This window comes from Saccopteryx bilineata, chromosome 2, assembly GCF_036850765.1.
Source record: "Saccopteryx bilineata isolate mSacBil1 chromosome 2, mSacBil1_pri_phased_curated, whole genome shotgun sequence".
Taxonomy (NCBI): domain Eukaryota; kingdom Metazoa; phylum Chordata; class Mammalia; order Chiroptera; family Emballonuridae; genus Saccopteryx; species Saccopteryx bilineata.
The window spans coordinates 262,946,306-262,964,400 of NC_089491.1; the positions used below are offsets into that span (position 1 = coordinate 262,946,306).

Below are 18,095 nucleotides of genomic sequence, written 5' to 3' on the forward strand. Positions count from 1 at the left end.
GAGAACCACTAGTTTGTATTCTCATCCCCTGTTGTATCCTCTTGACTTCCCCAACCCTTATCTTTATCCCCCCCAGGGACCCACCATCCTGAATTTTGTGTAGTGAATGGATTTGTTTCATTCATCCTTCCTCGTTTCCAGGACCAGCGACGTTTGCGACTGGTCTCCCGCCCACCACGAGGCGGCGTCAGAGAAAAAAACACACCCTCCTTTCTCTGCGCGGCGCCTCGCGCGCTGGAGGCCGCTTGGCCCTCGCGGCGCTCCGTCGTCCCGGCAACGAGCGTAGAAACCGCCGGCTTTGATTGAGCACGGCCCCGGAGGGAGGCCGCGGAATTAGCGGGTTTTGTTGGGGCTGCGGGGTTTTGGGCCAGGGACTCTTCGGAAACTCCGGGACGCAGAGAAACGTGAGTGGGAGCTTGGGTCTGGCCGGGAGCCGGAGTTGGGGTCGGGACCTGCAGTGGCCGCGCGCTGGCGGGAACCCGGGCGGGAACCAGGGCGGGCATCGGGGTCGCGAGCGCAGGCGCCGGCGGGCCCCGCATCCCGTGCTCACGCTGCTCCCACCGCGATCTGGGTCCGACACTTTGTTCTATGACCCTTTTGTCATGTGTGTATGTTGAGGCCAAGAGAGGGATGCGACTGGTTCAGGGAGCAGCCCAGCTTGTCGGCAGAGCCGGAAGTTTCTTGACGCCGAGCCCAAAGATTTATCCATGGGCAGCATGCAAGAGCAAGGAATAAAGCCTGTCAAGACTGCCAGTCCCAAGACGGAGATATAAACAGGCCGCCGCAGGCTAGACTTGGCACACAGATGCCGTTTATTCCCCCAGGTCGGAGGACTGAATCTGAGACTTGGTGTGGACCCAGGACCGTTGTTTATCAGGAGACGTTCCTTAAGCACCTTAGTAAGTGGTCAAGCACTGTTAGACCTTGCTTTTGGGTCAGGATGAAAGATAACCGCATGAGATTACTGTCTGCTTTCAAGTCTTCATTTGGGTCCCCAGACTGCTGTGTGACCCTTTTTTCTGGGTCGCAGTGTCTCCATCCCTTCGATGAGGGATATGTCCTCCATGTTAACCCAGAACACTTCCAGGTGTGACACCTGGGTGAGGCCCCTCCCTGGGCGCTGACAAAGCCAGGGCATGTTGGTCCCAGCCGGCAGCGTCTTGCAGTTGAGCACCTGGGCCCTGGTCTCAGACTGACTGGGAATTAGGATTCCAGCCAGCTCTTTTATTTCCTCTTCCATGCTTTGTGATCTTGGGCAAGTCACTTTACCTCTTTGGACTTGTTTCCACCCCTGCCAAATAGTGGGGTGATGATAATGAAAAAGTTCATATACAGTGTGTCTGTAAAGTCATGGTGCACTTTTGACTGGTCATAGGAAAGCAACAAAAGACGATAGAAATGTGAAATCTGCACCAAATAAAAGGAAAACCCTCCCAGTTTCTGTAGGATGATGTGGCAGCATGAGCGCATGTGCAGATGATGACATAACACTATGTATATAGCAGAGCAGCCCACGGCCATGCCAGTCGAGATGTGGACGGTATAGAGGAAAGTTCAGTGTGTTCTGTGGCTCGCTAAATTCGAATCCGTGACCAAAGTGCAATGTCAACATCAGCGCGTTTATAACGAAGTGCCACCACATAGGAATAACATTACTTGGTGGGATAAGCAGTTGAAGGAAACCGGCAGTTTGGTTGAGAAACCTCATTGTGGTAGGCCATCAGTCAATGACGAGTCTGTAGCAGGGGTCCCCAAACTTTTTACACAGGGAGCCAGTTCACTGTCTCTCAGACCGTTGGAGGGCCGCCACATACAGTGCTCCTCTCACTGACCACCAATGAAAGAGGTGCCCCTTCCGGAAGTGCGGCAGGGGGCTGGATAAATGGTCTCAGGGGGCCGCATGCGGCCCACGGGCTGTAGTTTGGGGACGCCTGCGAGAGGCTATACGGGATAGCTACCTAAGGAGCCCTGAAAAATCTGTGCGTGAGCCCACATCGAACTGCACTGAATAGGTATGAAATTGGGAGAGTTTTCCTTTTATTTGGTGCAAATTTCACATTGCTATCTTCTTTTGTTGCTTTCCTGTGACCGGTCAAAAGTGCACCATGACTTTACGGACACACAGTATATCAAGACATGTTCCTTAAATTATCCGTTACTTTATGCAGAACATAAAAGTTTCCAATGTGGGCCCTGGCCGGTTGGCTCAGCAGTAGAGCGTTGGCCTGGCGTGCGGGGGACCCGGGTTCGATTACCGGCCAGGGCACATAGGAGAAGCGCCCATTTGCTTCTCCCCCCCCCTCCTTCCTCTCTGTCTCTCTCTTCCCCTCCCGCAGCCAAGGCTCCATTGGAGCAGAGATGGCCCGGGCGCTGGGGATGGCTCCTTGGCCTCTGCCCCAGGCGCTAGAGTGGCTCTGGTCTCAGCAGAGCGATGCCCCGGAGGGGCAGAGCATCGCCCCTGGTGGGCGTGCCGGGTGGGTCGGGCGCATGCGGGAGTCTGTCTGACTGTCTCTCCCCGTTTCCAGCTTCAGAAAAATACAAAAAAAAAAAAATAATAATAATAAAAAAAACGTCTCCAATGTGCCTGGTCCAAATTTGCTAGGACTGGTTCCGTCTCTGTCTCTAGTGCCTTGATGTTGTCTGTACCACAGCTGAGTGCAGTTCAGGCTTATTTAAATCTTAGGATTTGCAGCCCTGATGGCAAATCACTTTTTATTTATTTATTTATTTTTTTGTATTTTTCTGAAGCTGGAAACGGGGAGAGACAGTCAGACAGATTCCCGCATGCGCCCGACCGGGATCCACCCGGCATGCCCACCAGGGGCGACGCTCTGCCCCTCCGGGGCGTTGCTCTGCCGCGACCAGAGCCACTCTAGCGCCTGGGGCAGAGGCCAAGGAGCCATCCCCAGCGCCCGGGCCATCTTTGCTTCAATGGAGCCTTGGCTGCAGGAGGGGAAGAGAGAGACAGAGAGGAAGGAGGGGGTGGGGGTGGAGAAGCAAATGGGCGCTTCTCCTATGTGCCCTGGCTGGGAATTGAACCCGGGTCCCCCGCATGCCAGGCCGACGCTCTACCGCTGAGCCAACCGGCCAGGGCCGGCAAATCACTTTTTAAAAATGCTGATGTCTGGGGCTTACACTAAGAGCTTCTGAATTTGATTGGTCTGGAGTGGGGCCCAGGCTCCATTGCATGATTCCAGTGTGCAGCCAGGGGGTGAGGATCACTCACTGAAGGGATGAGGCCAAGCTTGAGAGGGCTCTTGGGGGCACAGCAGGCTCATTTTCCTACCACTGCTGTTCTTAGATGGCACTCCCCACTCTGCCCTCCTACTGGTGTAGCCGGAGGCTCCTGGACCAGCAGGTAGCACGACAGCGACACCGAGAGCAGGAGGCTCGGCTTCGGCAGCAGTGGGATGAGAATAGCCGCTACTTCAGGATGTCCAACATCTGCAGCTCCAAGCAGGCAGAATGGAGCTCCAAGACGTCCTACCAGCGGAGGTGACTGTGTGGTGACCGAAATTGGAAGGAGGGGGCGGCTACCTGCTGGTCAGGGGATGTAGCCTTAAGGACATAGAACATGGCTTGATAGCTTATTTTCTCAAGGGAGTGACTGGACAGCATGGATTGGCTGCATCGTGATATTTTTCCAACTGGAAATTGGAAAAAGGATCATCAGCAAAGTAATACATTTGCAGAGAAAAAGCAAAATAATAAAAAATGTATTTAGAATCTGAAAGTCTCCTTGTAACCCCATATCCCCAGCTTGATCGCCTGTCTTCCCATACTTTTTCCCGTTTGTGTTTGTGTATAAACACACACACACATATACCCGTTTTTGTAAAAATATATGGAAAAATATGGAAATTAATAACAGGCTTTGGAGGCAGACAGACCTAGGTAGACATCCTGACTGTGTCGCTTGCTGCTTGAATGAGCCTCAGTTTTCTCATCAGTGAAATGGGGCTGAAACAGAACCTTCTTTGTAGGATTTGCATGATGAGCCATCCATGGTTTTACCTGGTACATGGTAATTGCTCGAATAATAATATTCACTAGTGCCGTTATCATGCGCGTATATAAGCGTACTATACCTTTTCTTGTTGTAAAAGATTAGATTCTATCCTGCAGAGTGTTCTGTGACCTGCTCTGTTAACTGGCTGGAGGACTCCTTCCCATGTCACAGACATGTTATACATACCTTAGCAGAGTGATCCATCTGGCTGTAGCACAACTCATTTATGGTGGGCTCCTTCTCACCCAGCATGCATGCCTACCAGCGTGAGAAGGTGAAGGAGGAGAAGAGGAAGCATCTGGAGGCCAGACGGGAGAGACTCCAGCAGCTGCTGCTGGAGGAGCAGGACCTGCTGGCCAGAGAACTGGGGGAGCTGAGGCTGAGCATGAACTTACGGGAAAAAAGAATTCGGGAGCAGCACAGGAATCTCAAGTCAGCCCGGGAAGAGCAAAGAAAACTGGTAAATTATCACTGCCCTCAGGAGTGTCCCACACTGGTCAGTGATGTGCACATGGGTCACCCCTGGGCGATCTGGTCTCATGAGATGGCAATTAATGCCAGAGCCAGCTGGGAAAAGTACTTACTCTAAATTGTTCTTCACTTGTGCGTTTTGCATAAGGCATCTTTGTTCTCCTTGGCCCTTTTAATCACTACATCCGAGTTCTTCTTCTTTATTCCAGTTCTGTAGTTCCACAAAGCCCGGGACTGGTGTATTTTATCTTCCAAAGTAGTTGTGTGGAATGGTGAGCCCTGATCTGTGTTTTTAAGCCTGCTGCACATTTTTTTTTTTTTTTTTTTTTTTCATTTTTCTGAAGCTGGAAACAGGGAGAGACAGTCAGACAGACTCCCGCATGCGCCCGACCGGGATCCACCCGGCACGCCCACCAGGGGCGATGCTCTGCCCACCAGGGGGCGATGCTCTGCCCATCCTGGGCGTCGCCATGTTGCGACCAGAGCCACTCTAGCACCTGGGGCAGAGGCCACAGAGCCATCCCCAGCGCCCGGGCCATCTTTGCTCCAATGGAGCCTTGGCTGCGGGAGGGGAAGAGAGAGACAGAGAGGAAAGCGCGGCGGAGGGGTGAAGAAGCAAATGGGCGCTTCTCCTGTGTGCCCTGGCCGGGAATCGAACCCAGGTCCTCCGCACGCTAGGCCGACGCTCTACCGCTGAGCCAACCGGCCAGGGTGCCTGCTGCACATTTTGAAGCAGATCTGTAGCATCTAGGACCCATATGTAAGACCAGATTTTAGCACCCTCCCATCACCACTATAAGAGTTGTCAGTGCCACCTGATTCCGTTCAGGGGTCTGGCTTTTGGAGCCATGGGTGCGAGGCAAGGAGGTGTGAAGGGCAGGTGCAGGGACAGCAGGCCGGTGGAGGAGCTCTTAGTCTGAGCTGACTTCCAGGGTGGGTTATCCGAAATGTGAATGGATTTAAAAAGCGACATCAGGTTTCCCTCTTTGTGTTTTGACAGATTGCTGAACAACTTTTGTATGAACACTGGAAAAAGAATGACCCCAAACTTCGAGAGGTGAAAACCAAGGCGATCTGTCCATTGATTGGCCTAAGTAGATGAAATTATGTTTCCTGACTTGTTTTAAACTTGCATCTTGTGCTGGGTTGAGACAGGAGGGAACAGTCCAGCCACCTGAAAAGAATTCCATGCAGAAGATGTGGTTCATTTGGTTGTTTAACCAGTTTATTGAAACATCTGTTGTAGTGTCCACCTGTGAGGGTGTGCAGATTAGAGGTGGCACTCTGCTTTTAGGGAGCTCCCAGCCTAGTGGAGGAAACAGTGGGCAGCTTGTCACAGTGCAGAACACAGGGTGCTGGGCAGAACTGGGAAGCTGGGCGTCAGGGCAGTGCCCCCAGCTCAGCTGGAGGTCAGACAGGCATCCCAGAGGGGTTGCTGGGGTAGAGGACTTTAGAAGGACATGACCACTAATAGATGGTGTAGAGGGGAGGAGAGGACATTGTGGACTGAGGTAACTGTGCAAGAATGGGGCCTGAGTCATGAGAACAGAGCAAGTCCAGGGAGTTACGAGGGGCTGGTAGGCTGGGACGTCTGAGAAGGAGAGGCCCAAGAGCTGAGGCTGGTGAGGCAGGTGGGGACAGACCTCGGGCAGCCTGTGTGCTTTCCCCAGAGGCAAGGGGAACACCTGGATGATTTTAAGTGGGGATACAGTGGGTCCCAGCTGCATGTTGGGGAGCAGCAGCTCTGGCAGCGATGCTAAGGTGGAAAGAGGTGGTGCCAGATGGAGGCCTGCTCTAGCTGCCTAGGTGAGTGATGGTGAAGGCTAAGCTGGGGTGGGGAGAGAGGAGGACAAATCCAGGGTCCGGAGGAGGGAGAGGGGGAGATGGGGCAGGAGGCAGATAGTCCCATCACTCATCTCAGCTCAGCTAACAGTTTGTGTATGTTTGGTGGTGTTAATTTAGGTATTCATAATCACATGTAGAAACTGCCAGCCACCAAGTCATGGAGCATCTTGGTGCTTTGGAGTGTGTGCAGTTAGCACTATCCAAGGGAAGTTGCTCTCCCTGACCGTTTGTCGGCTCCTCCAAAGTCATTCACTCAGAAAAGTGTATTCAGAACATTTAGTTGCAAGCGTCCGTATTTATAAGTTGAGAAGGACAATTTAAATTTTTAGATTCTATTTATTTATTTTAGAGAGAGAGACAGAGAAAGAGAAAGGGGGAGGAGCAGAAAGCATTAACTCCCATATGTGCCTTGACTAGGCAAGCCCAGGGTTTTGAACCAGCGACCTCAGCATTCCAGGTCGACGCTTTACCCATTGCGCCACCACGGATCAGGCCAATTTAAATTTTTTATAAACAATTTTCCAAATAAAAGCCTTTGGACAGAGTACTGTGATTCATTTTCTGATCCAAGATTCTCTAAACCCAAATCTCTTGTTGACCATCCAGACTTGTGGCATGTGCCAGAGCTCACCCCATGTCTCCACAGCTCCTGCTGCCCTGAGGCCTGGCACACTTCACACCAACTGGGTGGCCTTTGAGATGGTATTTCCATTTAAGTGTCTGCTGAACTCCAGGAACTGGGAGAAAAGCTTCAGTGACTTTGTTCCAACTCTTGAGAGGGGTGTAGAAGCCTGGTCCCTGGGTCTTCCAATTGACATGCCCTGGGGTCATCTCATGCTCCCTTACCAGACACCTGGGCCACTGGAGTCCTCACCAAAGAAAGTCACTGTCACATTTCAGTGCATGTGACTGTGCTCCCAGTGGACATCAGTCAGAAGAACCAGTGAGGAAATTAATTTATATCCCTTCTCATACTTAGATTGAATTGGACCTTCACAAGAAGCATGTGATAAACTCTTGGGAAACGCAGAAAGAAGAAAAAAAGCAGGTGTGGTATATGACTGGGAGTAGTCCCACATGCTACAGTGGGTGACTCACCATGTCTTTGAATTTGCCTGTTTTCAATGTTCATAACTCCAATTTAGGAATAGACTCTAACACATTAAAACTGAATTCTGCTGTTCTTATACATCCTACAATCTGAACTGATCATTCTCAGGTGACCAGGGCTGGCTGATGGTCAGGGAATGTGCATCTAAAGGGTGTGCTGGCAGTCTCTCTTGATACAGTGTGCATCATAAACTTCTGAGCTTGGCATTGGCTGCACTGCTGGGGACAAAGGCCTATCCTGCTAGGAACCCACTGCTTTGCTTTTAGAAAATCTTTTGTTGAGCCCCTCCTCGGCTCTAGCACAGTGCCTTGCACTGTGCTGTGTGCTCCCAGTTCCATCTCAGGGAAGCATGAGTCAGCCCTGCAGTTCCCACGGTGAGCATTGAGCTCAGAGTGGCACAGCTGGGAAGTGCCGGCTCCTCGGAGACACGCCAGGAACGGGAAGCCGGGCCTGCGGCTAGCTGCACGCTGCAAGAGCTGGGTCTGTGCTGGCTGCGTGTCCCAGATACTGATCTCGGTTCGTTTGGCCCCGTGTAGCAAGAAGCCACGGAGGAGGAAGAGAACAAACGGTATGAAAATGAATACGAAACAGCTCGAAGGGAAGCGCAGGAGCGAATGAAAGCAGAGGAGGAGAGGAGGCAGTTGGAGGATAAACTCCAGGCTGAGGCGCTGCTCCAGCAGATGGAGGAGCTGAAGGCGAAGGAGATGGAGGTGAGGTCATGTCATGGCCTATCACCTCCTCTCAGCCGCTCATTGTTATAAAGTGGGCATTTCAAAAGCTGTTCTACAGAGATTGTATTGGGGAGGTGATTCGAAGAAAAAGAGCAATGCTGGGTTCTCCCTTCTGACATTTATTGCCATCTTTGGTTTTCCCATATTCCTAGGTTGTGGGTGTGCCTAGATTCTACCCATTTGGAGATAACACGCTCTCTCAGATATTTTGAGACCTGCCATCTGAGCGCCTTCTTGAACTTGGAGTTTCCCATGCACTCAGTGGACTTCACTTAGTCTGATCTAGCACACAGCTCTCCCTGGCTAGCAGGTTGTAGGTCTCAAGGCACAATCCGTGAGGGTCTTTGGCCCAGGGGCTCCTTTTAGAATACTGTGCAGTTTCCCCAAGGATCTTCTCATTCGGATGAAGAAAGCACCCCTTCCCCAGGCTGGAATGATTCAATAGTTAGATCTTAATGCTGACGACATATTCGAGGTGCTGAGTGCCGGGCTGGGTGCTGGAGCTAGAGCCTTGAGCAAGACCCACAGACCTGGCCCTCGTGGTGGAAGTGGTGTCAGGTAGAGGAGGCAGGTGGTAAATCACAGTAAGGCATGGACAGGACAGGTTGGGAAAGCCTCTCGCAAGAAATGGCTCATCTGAGCTGGGATAAATGTGAGAGTTTAACTGGTGCAAGAGGCTCGGAGCCTCAGAGGTGGGAGGGACTAAGCAGGTGGCCAGGTCAGCCCTTGCATAGGTCTGCAGAAAATGGAGATGAGGAATAAAGGAAGTTCTGAATCTCATGATCTTAATGGAGGACACTCAATGTAACTACAGGCCACCAAACTGAAGAAGGAACAGGAGCACCTGTTGAAGCAGCGGTGGGAGCTGGAGCGGTTGGAGGAAGAGAGGAAGCAGATGGCAGCGCTCCGGCAGAGGGCGGAGCTGGGGTGTGTGGAGGAGGGCGGCCCCGCCCAGCCCTCAGAGCCTCTTGCATTCTCACATGTGCACTGGTGGCCCTGGAACCAGAAAGGATACTGTAGTAAGCATCTGTCTAACCTCCGTTTAATTCTTTGTAAGACACTGAAGGCAACCTGTATTTTGCTCATGTTTAGATGCTTTTTGCGACACCAGTATAATGTGCAACTCAACAGACGTGCACAGCAGATCCAGGAGGAACTGGTGAGTGCAGACAGCCTGGAGTTTCTTTCACCCTCTTTTGAAGAAGGTTTTCCTTTGGTCAGTAATGAATGCACCTGGTAAGAAGTAAAACACAGTGAGCTCCCCCCCCCCCCCCCCCCCCCCCCGGCCGGCCCCTGCAGTCTCTGCTCCTCCCCAGAGGTGTCTGTGTGGGCCCATATCCTAGATATACATATGCATATGTAGGGAAGTGGTAGGTTTTTAAAAAATGTACTTGAAGTTGCACTCCTCAGCATTCTTACCTACCAGTAAAGCCCATACTTTGTGATCAGTCTACTAAGATTAAGCTGCTGCTTCTTACTAGCTGCTCAGTGTTCCTGTCAAGAATTTAGGTGGGCTCCCTCCTGAGAGGGGGACAAGGGGCGTGAGCGGGCAAACCCATTCCCCCCATCCCTGTCTGCTACAGTTGGGCGTCCTTGGGCAACAGTGCCACACAGCACTTCCCCTGACATTTTTCCCATCTCCAGCTGCATTTGGCAGCATCATGAGAGCTTCAGTGCCAGGTCCAGAGAGGAGAGGGCTGGCAGGACTGGAGTCTAGGGCTGCCAAAGGGCTCTGCACCACCACACTGTACTTCCTCCTCTCCCCTGTAGGAGGCGGACAAGCGAATCCTGCAGGCACTCCTGGAGAAGGAGGAGGAGAACCAGCACATGCACTCGGCCCGGCGGGAGCAGGCTGTGGCTGATGTGGCATGGATGAAGCAGGTCCTTGAGGAGCAGCTGCAGCTGGAGAGGGAGAGGGAGACAGAGCTGCAGATGCTGTTGAGGTGAGAGGCAGCAGCAGTCTGGGCTGCACACTGCTGGCCTCTGCTCTGGTAGCTGGGGTCCCCGCAGGTCTCTGTGAGGGTGGTCTGTTATTGAAACACCTGTCCTTGGTAATTTGTCCTTCATTCATGTGGAGCACATCTTTCTTGGACTTGGCTTGTGGGGGTGTTTCCTTTAAGTTATTTAAGATAGAAATCATTAGGGTTTAGAGTAAGGATCTGTTCATCTAAAATCTTAGAAATCTGAAAGGAAATTGTATAAGTTATGGAGATGTTGCATGCTTCTTATTAGTCCTATATAAGAGATCTGGATCCTAAAAATTAACTTAGTAGATTGAAATAAATAACAGGTAACATTTATTGAGCACTTACTGAATACCAGGTATTCCAGCCAGGTGGTAGGAACTTGGGACATGGAGACTCAGGGAAGCCACCCATTAGCACCAGGCCACAGGGCAAGCTCTCAGGGACCAGGGAACCTGGCCAAAGAGCTCAGGCACTGGCAGTGCCTTCCCCTCGAGTCCTGACTCATTCATTCACTTCATTGCCCGGGTACAGGTCATCACAAGTGCTTTTTATAAAGAGATGGAGTTTTTAATTTTTTTTTTTCTTCTTCTGAAGCTGGAAACGGGGAGAGACAGTCAGACAGACTCCCGCATGCGCCCGACCGGGATCCACCCGGCACGCCCACCAGGGGGCGATGCTCTCTCTGCCCCTCCGGGGCATCGCTTTGCCGCAACCAGAACCACTCCAGCGCCTGGGGCAGAGGAGCCATCCCCAGCGCCCGGGCCATCTTTGCTCCAATGGAGCCTTGGCTGCAGGAGGGGAAGAGAGAGACAGAGAGGAAGGAGGGGGTGGGGGGTGGAGAAGCAAATGGGTGCTTCTCCTATGTGCCCTGGCCGGGAATCGAACCCGGGTCCCCCGCACGCCAGGCCGACGCTCTACCACTGAGCCAACCGGCCAAGGCCAAGAGATGGAGTTTTGGGGTTTTTTTATTTATTTTTAGAGAGGAGAGGGAGAGACAGAGAGAGAGAGAGAGGAGAGATAGAGAGAGAGAAGGGGGGGAGGAGCTGGAAGCATCAACTCCCATATGTGCCTTGACCAGGCAAGCCCAGGGTTTTGAACCGGCGACCTCAGCATTTCCAGGTCGACACTTTATCAACTGCGCCACCACAGGTCAGGCCAAGAGATGGAGTTTTTAACAGGTCACTTAAAGTACGTACTATAGGAACACTTTCTGTGACCTTGTTCTTAATCTGTTAAAAGTCGGTGTGGATAAGTTTATTTGAAGGCTGGCCTCACAGATGTGTGCTGCCTGATGCTTTGGAGCCCTATTGGTCCTTCAGTTCCCTTCTGCCATCGGTGGTGGTAAGGAGCCTGCTGCCATTGTTTTGTGTTTCCCTAGGGAGGAAGCCAAGGAAGTGTGGGAAAAGAGAGAGGCAGAGTGGGCCCGAGAGAGGAGCGCACGGGACAGACTGATGACTGAGGTATCCCCACTGTGATGGATGTGGGCTGGCCAGTCCTGGGTGGGTGTCTGGGAATTAATGACCATGTTACTGACCCTGCCAGATGTTCTGGGAACAGAGTCCTCTCTGGTTATTTTAAATGAACTCTTAGTATCATTATAAAAGTTTAATATAAACTTAATTTAAAAAGCTTGAGTGTAGGAAAGTAGTCACCCAGACCCCCATCATCTGCATAGTCATGGTTACTGTTTCCTTTTGCACTTCTGTTCCTACACAGAGCATTTGTACCTGCATAGTTCTTCCTATACTGTGCTATTTGATTCCAAGCATTTAACATGCTCTCACATCTTCTTTGTAAATATCATTTTGGTGGCTACATAATCTGCCATCACTTGAGTTTATTGTAGTTTGTTTTTCCATCCCATTTTTTTTTCTAATTTTGAGCCATTATAGGAAACACTGAAGTAAAGCTCTTGGTGCAAGAAGTTTTTCCATACTTAGGATTTTTTTCCCTTTCGGGTGCACAACCAGAAATGGACTATAAAGTATTTTATTTGCCAGTATTTTAGTAATGTGTGTAAGACACACACCAACTAAAAGGAAATATTTTGGGGCGGGGGAAGCCTTCATTGTCCTTGTACTGAATGTTACCTGAACATAGTTTAAAACAGAATTATGGCTCTGGCCAGTTGGCTTAGCGGTAGAGTGATGGCCCAGCGTGTGGAAGTCCCTGGTTCGATTCCCGGCCAGGGCACATAGGAGAAGCGCCCATCTGCTTTTCCACCCCTCCCCCTCTCCTTCCTCTCTGTCTCTCTCTTCCCTTCCCGCAGCCAAGGCTCCATTGGAGCACATTTTGCCTGGGCACTGAGGATGGCTCCATGGCCTCTGCCTCAGGCGCTAGAATGATGGCTCTGGTTGCAACAGAGCATAGCCCCCTGGTGGGCATGCTGGGTGGATCCCAGTTGGGCGCATGTGGGAGTCTGTATGTCTGCCTCCCCCTGCTTTTCACTTTGGAAAAATACAAAAAATAAAAAATAAAATGGAATTATATTTGTGCACATCAGTATGCTGCCTTTTGGGATCCTTGGGAAATTGAGGCCCAATTGGTGTCTTTTCACTTTTGTGAATACCAGGTATTCTTCAGCTTCTTTTGATTTTCCCATTTAAAATGTTCCTCTTCATCGTAGCCACTTCATGTGTTCCCTCCAGAGACCTAACTTGGATATGGCAGTTGGCTTCTGGCCATCCTGGTTCCAAATTCCTGACCATGGTCTGGGCTGGTGGTAGGCCATAGTTCTGCTTGTCACCTGGTCTCAAACACAACCGGCTTCTACTGCTTTGAGTAGTAAATTTAAATCCAAAAGGTTGGAGGAATGACCCAGACTTCACCTCTGGTCATCTGTGTGGCTTGTGGCTTATTTATTAGTTCTAAAACCCAGCGACAGGGAGTGAGATAGACTTGGTTGCTGTGTTTCTGTGCCTCGGGAAGGAGCTCCATCTCGCCTCCTTTGAGCTTTTGCTCAGCTGTGTCTCCAGAACACACAATCTGTGGACGTTTTGTGTAATGGGGGCGGGCGGGACATGTGGGTGACACTGGACTGATTCTGTAGTCTGGGCCTGCCTTCGTCTGGTGTACTTAGGCCTCAGGCTGAGGATTAGGCTGGGTCAGGCACAGGTGCAGCTGCAGCCTGTCCACAGCTTTAGAACAGGTATCAGTTAATGCCAACTAAATCCTTCCCTTTTCCTTTCTGCTGAGGCCAGGTCCTGACAGGGAGACAACAGCAAATACAAGAAAAGATTGAACAAAACCGACAGGCGCAAGAGGAGTCCCTGAGACACAGGGAGCAACTTATTCAAAACCTTGAGGAGGCAAGAGAGTCAGCTCGTCGTGAGAAAGAGGAGAATGAAGATCTGAAATCAGCCAGGAAACAGGAGCTGGAAGCTCAGGTGGGGCCTAGTCCTTGGGCAGGAGGCAGCCTCAGCAGGTGGGGTGAGCTGCAGCGACAGGCTTGCTGTGGTTCCCACAGCATCGCGGCACAGGTTCAGAGGCCCTGACTTATTTCTGCAGCCTGACACCACTTACCTAAGAAGCCCACATTTGAGAGCTCAGAGCCTCCCTTCCTATTTTCAGCTGAAACCCTGACCCCGCAGGTTCAAGCTCTACCCCAGGTCTTCCTCTCACGTGGGAACAAGGCTGTCATTACTGGGGCCACCCTCTCTTTTTCCTGTCTGCATCTGAAAGCGTTTCGTTTGCTGGACCACAATTCTCTATTTATTCAATTCAGTACCTAATAGGTAACACAGAATAATCTTCCAAACACGTGGCCACATCCAGAGTTTTTCACAAGGTACATAACCTCTCCAATACCATAAATGTCCTTCCCACTTATTGGCACTTCCCATCACTGTTACTTTCTTCTGATCCTCAGCTAGGGTGGATCCACAGGCTTTCCCTCTGCCCCATGGGCCCTGTCTCGGGGTGACTCACTGTTTTTGCAGGTCGCAGAGCGCCAGCTGCAGGAGTGGGAAGCTGACCAGCAGGAGGAGGAGGCAGAGGAGGAAGTGAGGCAAGCAGAGCAGCTCACCAATGCCCTGCTGCAGCAGGAGGCAGAGAAGATGGCCAAGCAGGGATACCGGCCCAAGGTAGATGTGCCCCACTGCCCAGCCACTCAGCCTGGCCACTGCTCTACCAGGGCTGTTCCCAAGCCTATGCCCGCTCTGCTGCTCAGCCAGCTCAGTTCTTCCTTGCTCTTCTCTCGTCTGTTCCCTCTCCTGTTCTAGTGGAACCTTGACATGGTCTGTTTCCATCTTTGGGGCCTCCTACAGCCCTGGAGGGGATTTTGCTTTGGCTCCTGTCACTGCAACCCAAGGGTTGAGGTCCGTCCTGCCTGCTAAGCTGTATGCCTGTTGACCCCGGTTGGGGACAAACAGCAGTCTGAGAAATGTCAGCCACAGCTGGTGGAGAGGCAGCAGTTCTGGGCCTTGACTATCCAGACATCAAAGCCCCTTCCCATAGTCTGATCCTACCCCCCTCCTTTCTTCTTCCCGTCTCTCAAGTACTTAAGTGACCTTCTGCTCTGAGGGAACTGATGGCTAAAGCATCGGGGAACTGACTGAGGGCTCACAGGCATGTTGCCTCTGCCCCTCCTTTATCAGGGCCACCCAGGCGCCCTGAAGTGCTGCAAGACAGGGAGGCCAGCTCCTTTGGGGTCAGAGATCCCTTGGAAGCCAATGAAACAACCAGAGCAGGTGCTACACCTGCTGCAGAATGTTCATGTCCTAAATGGCTGGGGCTCTTGAGGTGTAGGGAACAATATTTTAAACTTACTTGACCGTGGATCAGTGACGGTCTCAGGATTAGTATGTCATAGAGCACATGTGAAAATGTTACTTAGGGCTGGTACTTTGAAAACAGCCATTTATGCTGTGCTTTAGCTCTTACTTAAAATGGATTAATTCCCAGCGCTCCAGAGACTGCTGATCTGATCAATCTCATGTTTTCTCTTTCCTCAGCCTTACGGACATCCCAAAATTGCCTGGAACTGACGTTCCTTGGTATTGTGAGCACAGAGAACAAGGATGCTGAGGCCTCTGATATGCAGCCGCCAGAAAGTTTTACAATGCCCTGTTCTAATGTTGGGGTCACTGCAAAATAGCCCAGCGAGCCATTGCAGATCCATGGTTAAATGGATCAAGGATCTGCCAGACTTTAAGGTGTTGTAGATATGCAACACCCAGTAGAAAGCCCTTTCCTGCATTTCTTATTCAAGAAAGGGGCTTTTCTAGTCAAACATCGACAGTGCTGTCACAGTCCTGTAATATACTTACACATGTGTGTGAGTTCTAAATCCATGCTCGGAGTTACAAGTTGGGTTGCATGACAGGATTCATGGTCTCCTGTGTTTCACCCTTGTCAACCTCCAGTGACGCTAGAGCTATGAGGGAAGTTCTTTAATTTTTAAAGTTAACACTTAAATTTATTCTATTGAAGACAAGCATGTACGTTTATTTCGGGGTTATTAAGTTAGTGGTCCCAAAAAGGTCTTATCTTGTTTTCTAAAGAAAAGAATTATGAGCCCTGTGACAGTCTGACATGGTCCCTGGATGCTTTCGGGACGGTGGTGAGAAATGTCTTTCTTTCTTTAAGAAGCATTTTGGTAGAATTTCCATAGAGCATTGTGTGTGTGGAGGGGTGATCCTAGCATGTATATTACTGAAACTCAAAAGCAGACCTTGAAAGGTCACTTGGTTGGCTAACCACTTGGTATGACACTTTGGACCTGCAGTGTCTTAGTAAGGTCTCAGTCACATACAGCCTTCTGGGATTTACATGCCCAAAGGAAGGGGCATTGAACCTGAAGAAACTAGATTAGACGCAACCACAAATCAGCCAAAAACATCTCTTCCACTGTTATATCAATGTGACATAGTTCTAGATTAATCTCTATAATTAGCTACAAGTTCCTAGCAGCAGCAATATTTTTATGACTTGTTCTTTTTATTTTTAATATATATTCTTTCTCTAAAGTTTCAATTTTCATTATATTGTGTTCAAGATTGCACATTTCAGTAAATTACAGCTTATTACTGTACCAGGTTATTAAAAACCAGAGTTTATTTAAAAATCTTGAGTCTAAGGGCTGCATTGTTTTTTGCTTCCATTGTGCTATAAAAACAAATCAAGCTGAAAACTGCATCCTTAATCTGTTTTTCATTTTCTTGTCTTGAATTTCTTTGGCTGTGATCCCCTGAGCACCACTTCCATTATGCATACTTACATTCACTCCCACTACAGATATTCACTAATTGTGAAATAAAGTTCCAGTTTGACTGCATCACTCCCAGGCTTTGTTACTGTTGATTTTATTGATTGCTGCAATGTGGGTTGTGTAGAATGATAGATTTTGATTTATTTACTCCACATCTGCAGGTTTAGATATTCTCTATGATCACTTTTTCTAGATTATATTCATTTTCCTTACAGAAGTGGTGTTGTCACCCTTCTCATTTCCATTGGAACCTCTTTTCCACAGGAAATTAGCAATCATATTTTCTGAGCTCCAGTATAGAACTGATGTGGACAGAAAGCCTGGTAAATAGGTACTCAAATATTTCCTGAAAATGTATGATTTCTACGAAGTTCTTGTTTTTGAAGCCTGCTGGTAGGTAATCTTCCTGATTAGCATTGGAAACACTTCTCTACCCTAATGTATTTAAATGTTCTCTCTCTAAAATATGTTTCTAAATTTAGAGCTTCCATTGTCTTACTGTTTCTGGTATGGCCCACACTCCTCCTACTTTGTATATAGTTTGACAATGTTATGGCTATATATATATATCATGTATATATATGCATATTAATTTTATTGTTTTTAAACACCTTTTTCTAACTACTGTAAAATTAACGATTAATAGATTATTCTGCAGATTCTTCTACAAAGTTTAATTCCTTTAGAAAAGATGGTACTGAAGCCAGAACTAATATAAAATGATTCTTATTTTGTTCTGTATGCACCAGTTTGCTTTTCCTGCTCATTCAGCACATATTCCCTCCAGGGAGGATGCAGCGAAGGCCTGGGGAAGTTACAAAGCTGAACAAGAACAGTGACAGGAATCAAGCCAGTACACAGATGAGCAGATGTCAGTGGTAGGCACAGAGCCAGTTGTAACTCATGGGACTAAAGGGGCCATTTGTGCAATAAATATGTATATTTAGCACATCCGTATTTCTTTATGGATATAATAAGTATTTTTTCTTGATCTGGATAGTTTTAATAAAACAGAAAGCATCATACATCCCGTTTCTGTGTAGAAACATTTAGAGTACAGGACACTGTTGCGTGGGGATCCCCATGTGTGAAATTCCCCAAGCCGAGCGGCACTGTCATTCATGCTGCTGACTTGGTATTCCCGAGACAGAGCTTACCGTTAACACGGACATTTCTTACTCCATCTGGGTTGATGATACAAATGGGGTTCTTTGCTCACTTTTGCAGAGTGACTTTGGCCTTTGCCAGTTATAACCCAAGTGGTGCAGCCTTGTGGCCCAGGCCTTTCCTCATCACACAGGCCCTTCCTAGGTGATGTGAGCCAGGCCTCTGGCTTCCAGCAGCATCTGTCTCTCTAGGTCAGACTCCTTTATCCACCACCACTCTGACATCTCCACTATGTGTCTCAAAGGTGCCTCAAACTCAGCACAAGACTATCAAATGATCTCTCCGAAACGTCCATTGTTAAATAGCAACAACCATCTGGCCCTTGTCCAATGTTCCCAGATAAGTGAATGGCACTACCAACCATCCTGCCCACTGCAGGAGCCATAAAGCTCGGGACACTAAGTCCTGCCACCATGACCTGAAATCTCCGAGTCCATCACTTTGCTCCTCTCCCACCATCTTTCTGGGCTACCACTGACTTCTGGCTGAAGTTACACGGCCACCTCATTTTTTTTCTCCATCCTGCAGTCAGAGATCTTTTCCAAATATACACCTGAAAGTCTTCCATCTTCTTCCAGAATGGTCA

At 49.5% G+C, this 18,095-nt stretch overlaps 1 protein-coding gene across 4 annotated transcripts; it reads left to right on the forward strand.

Annotated features, from left to right (window-relative positions):
• The first annotated feature begins 251 nt into the window (after positions 1–251).
• Positions 252–16,894, forward strand: TCHP (trichoplein keratin filament binding). Of its 4 annotated transcripts, none has more exons than XM_066260383.1 (14): positions 252–404; positions 825–899; positions 3,337–3,495; positions 4,259–4,469; positions 5,481–5,537; positions 7,305–7,373; positions 7,973–8,146; positions 8,982–9,094; positions 9,260–9,326; positions 9,938–10,110; positions 11,513–11,594; positions 13,335–13,520; positions 14,073–14,216; positions 15,087–16,894. In XM_066260383.1, exons 3-14 carry the CDS (start codon positions 3,434–3,436, stop codon positions 15,117–15,119), a joined length of 1,371 nt encoding a protein of 456 aa, XP_066116480.1. In that variant the 5' UTR covers positions 252–404; positions 825–899; positions 3,337–3,433; the 3' UTR covers positions 15,120–16,894. The 4 variants fall into 4 exon arrangements, with proteins under 4 accessions (XP_066116480.1, XP_066116477.1, XP_066116479.1 ...); XM_066260380.1 differs by having other exon boundaries at positions 3,302–3,495; positions 15,087–16,893; XM_066260382.1 differs by lacking the exon at positions 825–899 and having other exon boundaries at positions 3,302–3,495.
• Positions 16,895–18,095: the final 1,201 nt, after the last annotated feature.